The 14,942-nt window shown below is 34.3% G+C and overlaps 1 protein-coding gene across 1 annotated transcript; it reads right to left on the bottom strand.

Annotated features, from left to right (window-relative positions):
• Positions 1 to 604: 604 nt before the first annotated feature.
• LOC114287090 (protein VERNALIZATION 3) lies at positions 605 to 4,965 on the bottom strand. Its single transcript, XM_028230371.2, has 4 exons — positions 4,066 to 4,965; positions 3,731 to 3,792; positions 2,346 to 2,386; positions 605 to 1,182 (listed from the first exon to the last, which is right to left on the bottom strand). Exons 1-4 carry the CDS (start codon positions 4,261 to 4,263, stop codon positions 959 to 961), a joined length of 525 nt encoding a protein of 174 aa, XP_028086172.1. The 5' UTR covers positions 4,264 to 4,965; the 3' UTR covers positions 605 to 958.
• Positions 4,966 to 14,942: the final 9,977 nt, after the last annotated feature.

The following is a 14,942-nucleotide window of genomic DNA, read 5'->3' on the forward strand; positions in this document are numbered from 1 at the left end:
GTTTGTAGTCCCAATTTTCTGAACGCATACTTTCTGATATCCGATCAACTTAATTTTTTATAGGTATAATATACTAAATAAATCTAAAAATATGAACGGTTCGAATTATCAAAACTGGGCCTCAAAGTGGACCCGAAGGCCCCTGCAAGGAGGGAATGAAGGAAGGGACTCAAGGAGGGGATCTGGACTCCCCAAGATTAGACTAGATATTGCAAGATTGAGATACTGAGAGTGTCTTTGGCAGACATAACATATTATTATTATTATTGTGTCACTACTAATATATCTCCAACCCAAAATTTTGATCCTTCCGTTATGCTGCTCATCATCCCCTTCACCTCCGACCGTGGTACAAACAAATTCCTCCATTTTCATTTAAGCCATAGGAAAAGAATATACAAACTTACTAATTTTTTACTATTAAACTTATTCACAAAGCAAGTATAATAGTACAAATTGAGACTTGGTAAATGTTGTACATTAGAAATTTTGCATCTATAATGAATTTGATCCACTTAATTTCAATTTTATAAATATTTTTTCTGAACTTATAACAGTATCATTGAAAATGTATCCATAATAATCTTATGCACGATACTCAAAATAAATACAATACTAAATTATCATTCATTTTATTATAATATATGTATTTGTTAGACGTGCGTATACATTTCCAACATATTTGGTTCCACACGCTTGATAGCTAGCCCCCTCCTCCTTTCTCTCTCTCTCCCTATCTATCTATCTATCTATATAATTAATAGCATTGCAACATGCATCTTTTAATTTGATACAAGTCCAAGTACATATGATCTACCTAGTGAGCGGTTTCAACTTTCAGGCAACCTCTTCAATGTGTAAAGATAGATTTAGACACAAACAGTAAAGAGAGACATATATAGATAGATTAAACTAAACGGTGATAGTATAGTATAATATATGATGATGATGATGTGATTCATCGTCTTCGGCCTCCTGAGCCGGTCTCCCTTTGGCAGTTAAAATAAACAGCGGCGACAGGAGAGCCGAGATTGTAAAGCTCCGCAAAGTCCCGAGTGTTGAAATTCTGACGCCACCCTGGAGCATACACTGTTTGCCTTCCCAACTGTCTAAACAACACCAAAACGAATCGATGGATTCCCATTGATGGCCTCGGACTCTCATAACAAACCACCTCTTGCCCTACATCATCCACCCACCAATATATAAATTTTTTTTTTTTAAAAAAAAGGTACTCTTATTTATTCTGATCTAGATAATAATATTTTGACAATTTCTTTTGGATGCCGAATGTAAATCAATTTTTGTGGAATAGTCAAAATCAAATGCTTTTGGGCTTAACATTTTGTGAGTATGTGTTAAAATCTGTTAGCCTTAATTAAAGAAAAATTACTCTCATGTCAACTATGTTCTATTCCAATCTATATAGCTATATATTATTTGATAACAAAATCATATGGTTAAATTTCAATTCAACAAGTAGGGGGGGCAAGGGAGGGATAATGTTTGTATTAAAAAAGGATTGAGGAAAAAGGAATCATGCGCCAAAGGAGAAAGACGTGACCCACCCCCATTCCCACGCCTCCCAATCAAGCTATATATTTCTTCCTCCACTACTTCTATCACATCAAAACTTGAAAGATCATGTCATGTACCATGTGAATGCTGTACAGTAGTTTCTCTAATTAGAATGTAATTTAATAATTATGACGATCGATCATCATCATCATATATATATATATATATATATATGGTCCTCGACCATCTATCTAATTTTTCATGGCATAATAATAATGCTTGATTTTGGTTTTTAGAATTTATTTTTTAGAAAATCTACTTTTTTATTTTTTGTATTATTTTGTTTTCATTGAATTTTTAAAATATTTTAAGCCATATATATATATTTTTTAAATTTTTACACACACCTAATATAAATATACTTAAAAAGTATAATTTTTGTGATTTTTTTTTTAAAATTCACCAAATACCAAAAATATAAAAATTCAATATATTTTGATATTTTTTTGCATTTATTAATTTTTAAAAATATTTTTTTAAAAATATTTTACTTTTTAGATACATCTAAGTAAGATGTATCTAAAAAAAAAATATAATTCTTAAAATTTTAAAAATATTCACTAAAAAAAAATATGAAAAATAAAAAACTCAAATTTCTAAAAAATTGAATTTATAAAACTGATACTAAACACACTGAATATTTTGTGTGTGTGCGCGCGCGCGTGTGGAGATGCCATGTTTGATTTTCAAAATGTAGTGATGAGTTGCTATCACAATTATCACAACTTAATCAATTAGTATAATAGAAATTAACAGAGTTTACTCACCAAAGCTTGCTCCAGTGGTTGCTGGGATATCAGTCACCAACCTAGATGTCCAATTGAGAGAAACATATATAAAAAGGTTAGCACTGATAAAATAAGTTAGCACAGCACCAAATGATAATATTATGTACCATAACCTTAATAAATTGCTCAGCTACATTATTTGTGGCCTCAAATTTGCATGGTATGGTGGGATTAGCTGTAACTTCGATTCTTTTATATTATCTGTAACTTTACAGTGATTAATACTTGTAAAATTTTACTTCTTCAACTACATGCATCAAGAGAATGAAATGTGTTTTTATGTGAATCTAAAAGAATTAGATAGCTAGCTAGCCAAGACAAAGTGAATTATGAAACATAATTTCCAATGTGAAAAAAAAATCAATTGATTGAGAATAAATTTAACCACAAGACTCAAAAAGCGCTAGCTGGAAAGGATGGGGGACTACAATCTTGGCAACCAAAAAAAAAAAAAAAAGAGAATGGGGAACAATTTTGACATTTTGGCAATGAGTGCTTTGCCTCAAATATAAAAGCAATGGTAGAGGGTCACAAAAACAGTGGCTCAAATGGCTCGAAACTGTCAAAACGACGTCGTTTTGGGATTAAAACTTGTCAAAACGACGTCGTTTTGACAATTTTGAGCCATTTGAGTCACTGTTTTTATGGCCCTCAAACATTTTTCCAAATATAAACTAATGGTATAGTCTCTCTCTATATATATATATATATATGTGTGAGTGTGGATGCCAATGTGAGTCAGTTCAAAACTTTTGGGGAGAAAAAGGAGATGCTTAAAGTGAAATGTTCCCCCCTTAAGTACCCATTTTGCATGCAGGACCACAGATAGATATATCTATGTCCCAGAAACCTTGTAAATCGAAGGTACTTTTTGTTGTGGTCATTTTTTCATGAAAGGCACATGCCATTATCCATCGATCACAAACAATAGCAACAAAAAAAAAAAAAAAATAAAAATAAATCAAAGTTATCTTTTTCCATATATGAACCAAATGATTGATTTAGCTTTGGGATTTGCCTGCTAGCTCCCCATTAATTATCATAAAAAATTCCGTATATCACGGTGCTACTACATTATCACATTTTGTTCATACCATTAGCTTATGTGTTTTTGCCGATCAAAAAAAATTAGCTTATGTGTTTTGGTCAAGCTAGCTAGCTAGCTAGCTACTCTTCTTAGACTGACATAGAATGGAAGTGATAAACTCTTCTCTAAGGTAATGTTGATGACAACTAAGCTGACACATCAAATGGTAAAAAAAGATTAAAAAAATATATGATCGTTGCAATATTACGTGGTAGGCAACTTCATTGACAAAACTCAAACGTAAATGTTTAAGAGAGATAGAGAGAGAGGAACTTACCAATGCAAGTATTCCCTTAGGTTTGGGTCACTTGGGCTGGGAGCATCAGGGTCCACCATAACCTGCATTGGAAGGGAGAAATACCAACGAACACAAAGAATTGTAGTCAAAGAAGGGGTTTAGCCAAGAAGAAGATGAAGATATGAAAAACGAGTATTACTATACAAATATAGTTTGTTTATAAAAAAATTATAAAGAATGATATACTTCATTTATATTAATTTATTGAAAGTCAAAATGCCCATGAGTATAAAGGCAAAAATATTATTAAAAAAGAAGAAGGAAAAAAGGAAAAAAGAAAGTAGATATATAGTGGGGTTGATAGTAGCACTTACAAGAGTGTAGAAGGTCCTAAGGTCATCACCACCAATGTCAACCCTAGGTTGGATGACAACTTGAGAAGGCCTGAGCTCACAACCATTGGTAACTTCCCTACTGCTGTAGGTCACCCTGAGAGAGATAGACCTTGTAAAGGGGTCCAAAACATCCCCTATAACACGCCCAACAACAAGAGGATCCCTGTCCCGAGGCATCACAAGTGGGAGGAAACTGAGAGATTGAGAGAGAGGGAGAGAGATTAATATGCAACACAACCCAATCTAATCCTACTAATGATCAAAAGGAAAAAATATATATATTGGAGGAGGCTGACTGACTACTTGTTTGTTTATTGCAATGCAAATATTCAAGAAAGACTATGGCTGCCTATTTATATGTACATTTTGTCGTGTCGTGTGGTAGTATCTACCTCCATTATCTTTTATTCCATCAATTAATAGAATCCATTTTTATTTATTTATTTATTTATTTATTTTTACATTCCCTCCCCTCTTCCCTCTCCCCTCAGATTTTTGGTTTATCCTAGGATTAATATGATGCATGCATGTATACTTGTGTCCTTTTCCCAACTACAGGGTGGATCAAGTGGACCTTGTTTATAAAATTTGAGAATAATTACATATGTTTGATTTTATTTTTAATCATTTTATATGATTGAGTATATGATAAATTACATTTTTATTATTTTTTTAATAATTATTTCAAATAAAAAAATAATTATAAATATCCACGTAAACCAACAATGATACAGAACATTAAAATAAAATAAAAAAAAGAAAAGAAAGTAAAGAACATGATATGGTTGGGGGAGATTGAATGGAGCAGAGCATCCCACAACACCATTGTATGCCATTACATTAGCATCCGTGTCTGAACAAAAATGTAAAAACTTGAAATGTAAGGGAGATAAAAGGGCATTCCTTTTATAAGTGCTGTCCATCCTGCGGGGTACATGGGATGGGATCGGATGGGATAGGCATATCATGGTCTAGCATATAATTCATTACGTGGCAGAGACAGAGCCACCTCATCGGTCAAAATCTGTATGATCAACAAGTTTGAATATTACTAAGCATGTCAATTGCAACCTGCTTACCCTAACGTATCAGAATCAACATTCTTTTTTTTTCAGCCTACCACTTAAAGCCCGACCCCGTGGCAGAGCAGGAGGAGGAGGATGGAGAGGATGAAGGTGCTGACATTGGTGTCGTGTGGGGAAAGGATAGACACAAACAAGAGAGGGAGGAACAATAAAAATAAAAAATAAAACAAAATGGCACATTTGTTATTTTGAAGTACTTTTTGATTTTTTTTTTCAACTTTTGATGTATTCAAACTTACTTTTTAGGAAAATTTTAGTTCCAGTGTACACATTTAATGAAATATTATTTTAATAAAAATTATATCTTAAATTAAAATGGTCATAATAAACATTCATTAGCACCCATAATATTATATGAAAATATTATCTGTATACATCTTTTTTATATAAAAAAAAAAAACTCAATGTATACCGTTTGAGTAAAAAAAAAAACTAACCTTACTTGCAAAGCAATACTCTTATAACAACTCTCATATTGCTTTAATCTATAAATTTATACTGTATTAGTGATTAAAAAGTTAGTTTTTTAGTGTAGAACTTTTTTTTCTTCTTCTTTCCTTTCTCAATTTTCAGTCGGACAATCAGTGTCAAATTATTTCATTATATTCGGACATCAACTGCCTAATTATTTTATTATAATATTTTTTTTCGGAACAAATTTGTCGAGCTAACCACTTTTATTCGAAAGTTAAGTTTCAAATTAAATGTATAATTTTGAAAAACCAGTGTTGAAATCTCCAAACCGAAAAACATAAAAAAAAAGAAAAAAAAAGAGGGTCTTATAGCAATGGAGTGCACAAAGATCTGAAAATGAAAAATACAATAACAAAATAGTAAATGTAATAAAAAAATAGAAAGATGTCTCATCTTTAACAATATTTTGGAGGATTTTCAATGGTGTTTTTAATGAAGGTTCAATAGGGTCTTCAATGGTAGACTTTATTTTCACTTCACTTCATTTCACATTGTGGTCTTAAGAATAATGTTTTGTAGCTCGAAACTTTTCTCCCCAAATCCCCCGAATGCCCAAAACGACGTCGTTTTGGGCATTTTCCTTTTCCCTTTTTTCTTCGTCTTTTTTTTCTTCTATTTTCCAGTTTGAAACGCAGAGAGGAAGAGGGAGAGAAAGAGAGAAAAAGAAGGGCAGAGAGAAAGAGAAGAGAGGTTCGCCGATCGCCGATCGTCTCCCAGCCTGGTCCGTCGTCGCAGCCCAGCCCCGCCATTGCCTCTGCCCCCTGCCTCCGCCTCTGCCCCCCGCCCCCGCCCCCGCCTCCGCCTCCGCCTCCGCCCCCCTCCTCTGCCTCCGCGTCTGCCTAAGCCCCCCTCTGGTTGATGTTGGCCCCTCGTTTCCTTCTTCTTCCTTCTTTTTCTTTCTTCTTCTTTTCAAATTCAGGGGATTCGGGAGAGGGTTTTTTTGAGCTACCAATCAAGATTCGTGGTCTTAAATGGTCTTCACGTGGGTCTATAATAGATCTACAAATCTAGAAGTAGAGTCACTCAACAAGTGTGTAGAAATGAGGGTCGAGTAGTGTGTGTACAATGATTATGAGTGAAGGGTATATAATTATAACTTTTAGTGTGTGGATTGAGAAAAATTAATTAATAATCAAATTAATAAGTGTGTATACTGAGAGAAGATGTACACTGAGTTAATTAAATGTGTGAAAATAGAATTTTTCGACTTTTTCATCTCTTCATACCTCTCCATACCCGTCTTGTAAGACCTAAATTCAAACTCACCTCGTTTCCAAATTTAAACTTTTTCCTCTTTGAGCACCTCAAATAACTCCAACCCTCCTCCACCCATCGCAAACATTCACCCAATTATCCTTTTTTTGCCTTCGCTAATATCATTTATACTCTCTGCCCTTCCCTCTTCGCTACTATTGCCCCCTTTCCTTTCCTTTTCTCTCAAACCCTAATTCTCTCTAGCTTCTCTTTTTCTCTCCTACTTTCTCATCCATCGCTTGTTGCCCAATTTCCTTTCCTCTACACCATCATCAACCCCTATGCTTGTCTCATGAAACCCCTCCTCTCCCCCATAACGTCCAACCAAACCTTAAGCCTTACCTCACTACCTACCACCATCATTAATACAGAGAAAGTGTTGCGAAAGGGAAACAAAAAAGTGGGGGTTGAAAGCAGAAAAGAAAGGAGTTGCGATGCAATAGTTAGATGTAGAGAGGGGTTAGAGGGAGTTGAGGGGGTGACAGAAAGGAATGGCGATGGCGATGGCTAGAAGATAGGAAGATGATGGCTTAGGGTAGGTGTAAAAGAAATAGGGTTTGTAGAGAACTATAGAGTTTTGTCCTTGATGGTGATTTGACTAAGGCATATTGGTATTAAAAAATGGGAGAGGCTTCTTTGTAGTCCTTTGTATGGGCTAGAGTCTACTGTTGGGCCCATAGGGTCCATCACAGATCCTTTTTCGATTATCTAAACTATTTAATGTGTAGAGCTCATCGAGTACTTTATGGCTGTAAAACAACATGTTGATCGGATATTGGTAACCTCTCGATCGGAACACATTTTTGTCAATGGTAAATATGATTTTAAAAATAAATTATTAACAAAAATGTATTCTGATCAATGGGCTACAGTTATCCAATCAATGTTATTTTTTACAGGCATGAAGTATTTAACGAACTTTACACATTGACGGTTCGGATCATCGAAACGGAACCGTAATAAGTCTCATTAAAGAAAAGCCTCTCCCTTGTAATCATTCCAGTTGTAGAGTGGCCAACTAATCTTTTGGAGTGCATTTAGAGGTTTCTTCACTTTTAGCATAGGTGTGTAAAGTGTACTTCTAATTAATTAAATGGTTATTTTTTGATGGTGAGTCTACAAGAACATTTCGTTTATTAAAGCGGAAATTATAAAAAATAAATTTAAAAAAATATTTTTTGAAAAAAATGTTCTTTTATATTTGGTGGTGGTGGAGCGAAGGTAGAGGTGGAGATGAGAGTAGTAAAATTTTAGTTTGAAAAATAATTTTTGCTCTTTAAAAGTAAAAAATATTTTTTGCCTAAATAGTAGAGGTGACAAACCCGACCCAAGCCAATGAACTCACCAAATTATACCCATTTAAAACCCATATTAACCCGCCCAAATCAATAAATGGTGCTCATTGTTAACTAAATTAAAATTGGATTTACATGAGTTGGACATGGGTATCTATTTAAGCTCGTCTAAATGAGCACAACTTCTATCACCAATTCTATTTTTTTTTAAATAAAAATATTTAAAAAAAGAAAAGAGATGAAGTAACTGGGTTGGTTGGGTTCATTTGTTTGTTCAACCCGTATCAAATTCAACTCAACCCGTTTAATTTCATTAATTAAATGGGCAGATTTTCATTGGATTGCTTTAAATGTACAACTCGTTTTGACCCACTCATATCTATCCATTTGCCACCTCTATCAAATAGGCTTATTTTTCATTGACCATAAAAAAATGTTTCCATTAACTTTCGTTTTCTATTGTACCAAATATCAAAAAATATGAAAAATATTTTTTGCTCAAAGAAATGGAGTGTTAATGTCAAGTGAGACAATATATAAGGTATAAGGTGAATTTTGTCCAAAATCAAATCTCAAAGGCTAATGAAATCGATAATGCTAGACGTCTAAGATGATCATAAAAAAGAGTAAATTAACTTGTTACATAGTAGGTGAGGTTGAATATTGATATAAAAATAGTACTGCAAACAGAAAAGAATGAGACTGAGACATGATGGAAGAGGAATTTCGAATGGAAGGAACCAGAAGCAACCAAGACCAACACTTTTAATGGAAAGAATCTGAATGGAAGGCATCATCATCCCTTTGGTTCTGCCTTTTCACTCCTTATCTCTTGTGTGAAGAAGAGGACATGAGCCTTTGAATAACTTTCCATATGTGGAAAATATTAGCTTATTTTGTGGGCAATCCACTGCTTCTGTCTACCTCACCACAAAAGATATATACTACAGCAAATATATATATATATATATAGGGAGAAAATTAGTGATAAATTCAATTTAGAGAGTGTCTAAGGTATTAAATCCAAGAGGTATTTTTTGTTGGTGAAAAGTTCACGTTTTGTAAAATAGTTGGATAAGAAATCCATAAAGACATTTTGTTTTCAATTTTACCCCTTAACTTTTTTTTATTTGTTGACTTTTTGTTGACTATTTATTCAAATTTATATTTGTCTGTTCAAATTTTTTAACTATCTATTCAATTTATTCCCTTTATCTGTTCAAATATATGTTTAAATTTTATTATATGTTCAAATTTTATTTAATTTTTTCTATCTGTTGAAATACCAAAAAACCAAATCTTATTTGAGCAATTTTTCTATCTGTTAAAATCTTTCTCACTATATTTCTCTCCCCAGGCAATGAGATCTATTTTTTTATCTGTTCATTTACAATCTATTTCTTAACAACAACAATAACAACAAAACTCCAATGAGATTTTTTTTTTAAATATGTTAATTACAATCTATTTCTCAACAACAATAACAACAAAAAAATCCTCTAGATTTTTTGTAATATTATTTTCTCCATATTAAAAAAATGTAATCATCACATCTAGAATTAAAAATCACAAAACCCTAACCTAGAACTGGTTAATCTAGTGGGAAAAAACTTTAATCTGTTTCATCATTATTCATCATTCATCATCATCATCAACAACAACAATAACAACAACTATTTGTTCAAATTTTTCAAAAAAAGGAAAAAAATTCTGAGATCCTATATATATACATCATATAGAACACAAATCTATATATATATATACGTCATATATCTACAAATATATATATGATTTTGGTTTCTCTCTCTAAAGTTAGCTGTTTCTCTATCTAAAATTCTATGTTTTTGTAGTGTTTCTAGAAAGAAAAAATCAACTCCAATGGCTTACTCGAGCGTAGCGGTGGTTTTGATGTTGGCTTTGGTGGTTGGATCTGCCATCGCTCAGGCTCTGACAACTTCGTCAACGAAATCTCAGGTGGCGTTGCCGCTACAGGCCATCGAGACTTATTTAGTGGCTCTAACACCGTCCGTGAATGCACCGTCGTAGATATCTGAGGACATAGAGATATATAGATCTTATAAGAGAGAGAGAGGGGGGTTGGGGGCAACTACAGCGAGGAGGCAGGAGGGGGTGACGATGGCTAGCATGCAAGAGAAGGCATGGGTGACGACGACGAGATGACAGAGACGAATCTGAATAACACAGAGAGAGAGAGAGAGAGAGATATTTGAGTGAGTGAGGACTGTGGTGTAGAGATATACAAAGAAGGGTATTTTGGTCATTTTGATTGAGTTTGTCATTGTGGACAAAATATTTCAGCTCTTGGACCTTTTGGCAAACAAAACTGAATTTGGAATTTTGAACCGAGTGCCCATATATATATACAACACTTTTTTTCCCCTTCATATACAAATTTCGTTTTACCCATTTTCCCCCCCTCCCTTTGAGGTACTTTTAAATTGCTTTGAGCTTTTCTATCAATTTCTTTATTTCTTAGGGACTTTGAGTGTCATGACCCGAACCCGCCCTTATGGGTTAAGGACATAACCGGCCAGTAATCCTGAGATTACCTACGACCTCAAACCTTAACAAACAAAACTCATCAGAGTAAAGGGGCCAAACGGAAGCAAAAATTTAAAACTTTGTCCATAGAACCGTGCTTATATGCACTCAAAACAAACCATGCACATATACGTTAATAACCCACAACAAGTACAGTATCATAAAATCCTTTACAGACAGGATCATCCAAATTGAGTCAACCCATATCAAAACTATATACAGATGTACACAAAATCCTTACCAACAAGACAAAATATAAATACACAACAAAATGGCAAGGATGGGTCTCGTACGTGAGACACAAGGCTGACTTTCTCAAAACTCATGTTGTTCCTGGCAGACTTCACTGGGGCTGGGTTTTGACTTCTCTTGGCTCACCTACAAACACATGAATGAGTGTGAGCGATAGCCCAGTAAATAATACCAAATATAGAATTTACTTAACAATGTAGAACAACATGCTCTGAACGGCCTTGGGCCCATTTCATATTTCTATTTAACAGATATATATATATATATATATGACTACACGAAATTCAAACGAAATTCAAATCAAGTGACTGTAGTTCCAAACATCCTGGCCTTTGGCCCATTTAGATTTCTATTCATGTCAAAACGGCCTTCGGCCCATTCATTTATGTCAAAACGGCCTTCGGCCCGTTCATTTATGTCAAAACGGCCTTCGGCCCATTCATTTCTGTCAAAACGGCCTTCGGCCCATACATTCGTGTCAAAATGGCCTTCGGCCTACTCATTCATGTCAAAACGACCTTAGGTCCATTCATATATGTCAAAACGACCTTTGGTCCATTCATTTTTATCAAAACAACCTTCAGTCCGTTCATTTGTATCAAAACGACCTTTGGTCCATTTATGTTTATCAAAACGACCTTAGGTCCATCTATTTATATCAAAACGACCTTCGGTCCATTCATTTGTTTATGTTAGACTTTTGTCCACAATCCCAACTAACAATTCATAAAGCTTATAAGGGAATAAACAATTGGACATTTAGAAGCTTTCAAATATTGATATTACTCACAGTGATTGGCTTGCGAATTTGCCCTGGAGCTTGACCCTACACATTTCATGAACACAAAAGGGTCACTAATAGTTCAATCCGTTCTTTAATTCACATATTTCTCTTTAGGCTTTATTTTGATCTCATTAACTCATTTACAATGTTTAACACATGCCTAAGAGTGATTACAAGTGAAAGACAACGGAAAACGAAACACAGAACGCATGAACAAAATTTCAGAAAACAGGGTCCCCGCTTGAGCGGACCCTTAAGGCCTACAAAAGTACTGGTTGCATGAAAAATACGCTCGAGCGTGGAATAGAGCGCTCGAGCGGAAGGCCTGTCTACAAAAACTCCCCGCTTGAGCGTGAGATAGCCCGCTCGAGCGGACATCCAACTCTGCAAAAAGTGATGGGAGCACGATTTTCCCGCTCTAGCGGCTCTCCCCCCGTTTGAGCGGACATCAAAAATCTAGGTTTTCCAGATTGAATTCTTGAGCTCCAATTCGAATTTCAACCAACAAAACATGCATGTTATGGCTCAAATCTCAAATATAGTTATGCTAACATGCCATAAACACCAAAACACATTACAATGGAGCCCAATTCACAATTAATTCACATGCATGCCCCAATCTCCCATCAACTCATTCTAATACAAACAAAATCATACATTCAAAGCTCATATCTTAATTATTCAAACATGCATACTAATCTTGATTTCATTTCCATCCCAAACAATGCAAATGGTGTTCATTCTCATGGAATACAACAAAAGCATGCTTGCATGTAAGATTTAACACCTTTATTTCCATGTTCAACTCAATACATGCTAGATTATGCATTTCCACAACAATTATATACATGTACGCCTTCATTGACCTTCAATTGAACACCAGCAACTCAATTCCCTTACATTCAACTAATTCATGCTCTTGACCATCTATTAAACTTGAATTCACAAGATGATGACTATAAATGCATGGATCACTCACCAAGGAGCTTTAATCTTCCCAATTTAGCAATACTTGAGCTTAATCTCCAAAAGGTCCAAGTCTTGAACCACAAATGCACAATTCTCTTCTCTCTCCCTCTCTACAGCCGACTCTCTTCCTCACAATAGTCTAACTCAGATTTTTGAGTTCATAAGAGCTAGAGGGGAGTGTAGTGCTACCGTACAACAAGGCCCACTAATATAATATTTCAATATAAAATATTTGGGCACCTAATTCATCAATTTGATCAGTTTAATCTGGCCAGAATCAATTTCTAATTAAATTTCACCGTAGGCTCTTATAATTATGCCAATCGCAATGGCGCAATCAATTTTGGGTTCTGTGGCTGATAAGGCCCTCAATTTAATTTCCAAAGCAGATTATTCAAACAGATATTCCTACGGTGAATAGATAGAATTTCAAAATCACATATATTCACATAATGGCACACAAAATCATGCTAAACACATAATCATACTCAAATTAAGGACCAATTAGCATACTACGGAACATGGGTATCACATTGAGGCACCTTTTTATTTATAATATCAAAAGATTACATATATATATACACATCATGAAAAGTTGAAAGATACCCTTTTGCATTTCTTGTTATTCCTCTTTGCTTGGTCATAATGCCACTAAAAATGAGATTAAAAAAAAAATGGTAGCTGTCACCAATTTTTACCATTTTTTTTTGTTGCCGTTTTATATCACATTTTACATGGATATTTATGATTGATTCATTCTTTTAAAATGATCGTTAAACAATTAACAAAACTAAATACTCCATTTAATCCGGTAATATAAAAGGGAGAAGTAAACAAATAAATATATGATAGTACTCAAAAGCCATGCATATAAGTAAGCGGTCTAATGAATTTGTTATGTGTGATAAGGTAGCTCACCTTTAGCTTAGAAAGTCAGTAGCTAAGCACTAAGAGTTGACCAAGGTAGAGCCACAACTGCAGCTACAGCCTGAGCTACAACTCAACAAATCAGTTAGAAATACTGAAGATAATGCACTATCACGCACGTGTATAAAACTCAGAGAATTTCAATCCATCTATAGTGGTTAGGTAGTTAGGAAAGTTGTTATGTTAACTAAACCATAGTTAGTTAGTTAACTAGTAGAGTTAGCTGGTCACTTGTATGATTGTATATAAACGTATATGTATCCTTGGTTAGTTGTGTAATATAGAATGAAATTCATTTTCTCTTTATGGTATCAGAGTTTCAAAAGCTCTTGCGAGCAATAAAGCTTCAAACCAAATTCAACAATGGTGATGAATCTTCAAGGAGGTTCAATAATGGCAACGTCTTTAACCATTACCTCTACTAGTTATTCTTCTTTGCCTTCAAATCTCATTATGCTCATCTCTAATCTGAGTCCTTTCGTTCCAACTAAGCATGATTCTACCAATTATATCATATGGAAGAGCCAATTTCAGAACATATTACAAGCTACAAATTTGCTTGGTTATGTCGATGGATCAGAGGTTTGTCTTTCTTCTACGATTCTTGATGAGAATCACAATGCTATTCTGAATCAAGCTTATACACAATGGATCATTATTGATGCACGTCTGCTTAGTTGTCTTACTGCTACATTGTCTTCATCTATATTTACATATGTTCTTCATTGTACTACAAGTCATGAAATATGGACTACATTAGCTACACGATTCACCTAATTGTCTAGATCACATATGTAGCAATTAAAAAACAAACTTAGTTATCTTACAAAGAAGAATTCTATAATGGAAGATTACCCGAGTCAAATCAAGGTTATATCTAATCAGTTGAGTGTAGCAGGATCACATATTCAGGATGAAGATCTAGTTTTACTTACTCTCAATGGTCTACTTGATGAGTACAATGCTTTTAAAACTACAATTCATGCAAGACTTGAACTTATTTCTAATGCTGCTTTGTCTTCTTTGTTGTGTTATGAGTTCATTCAGATTGAAGGATCAGTCAAACATGCTTATAACTCAGATCTACCATTTGCTTATGTAGCTACAAGAAACAGTTATAGAGGTAATATCAGAGGTTCTACCAGAGGAGAACATAAAGGTAATGAAGGTTATTATTCAAGGCCGAATTCTGGCAGACTTTATAAAAATCCTCGCAGAGGTGGAGACGGATTCATTCCATCTAAGAGACCTATT

The sequence above is a fragment of the Camellia sinensis genome, chromosome 1 (assembly GCF_055761805.1).
Source record: "Camellia sinensis isolate YWXY chromosome 1, ASM5576180v1, whole genome shotgun sequence".
Classification (NCBI taxonomy): domain Eukaryota; kingdom Viridiplantae; phylum Streptophyta; class Magnoliopsida; order Ericales; family Theaceae; genus Camellia; species Camellia sinensis.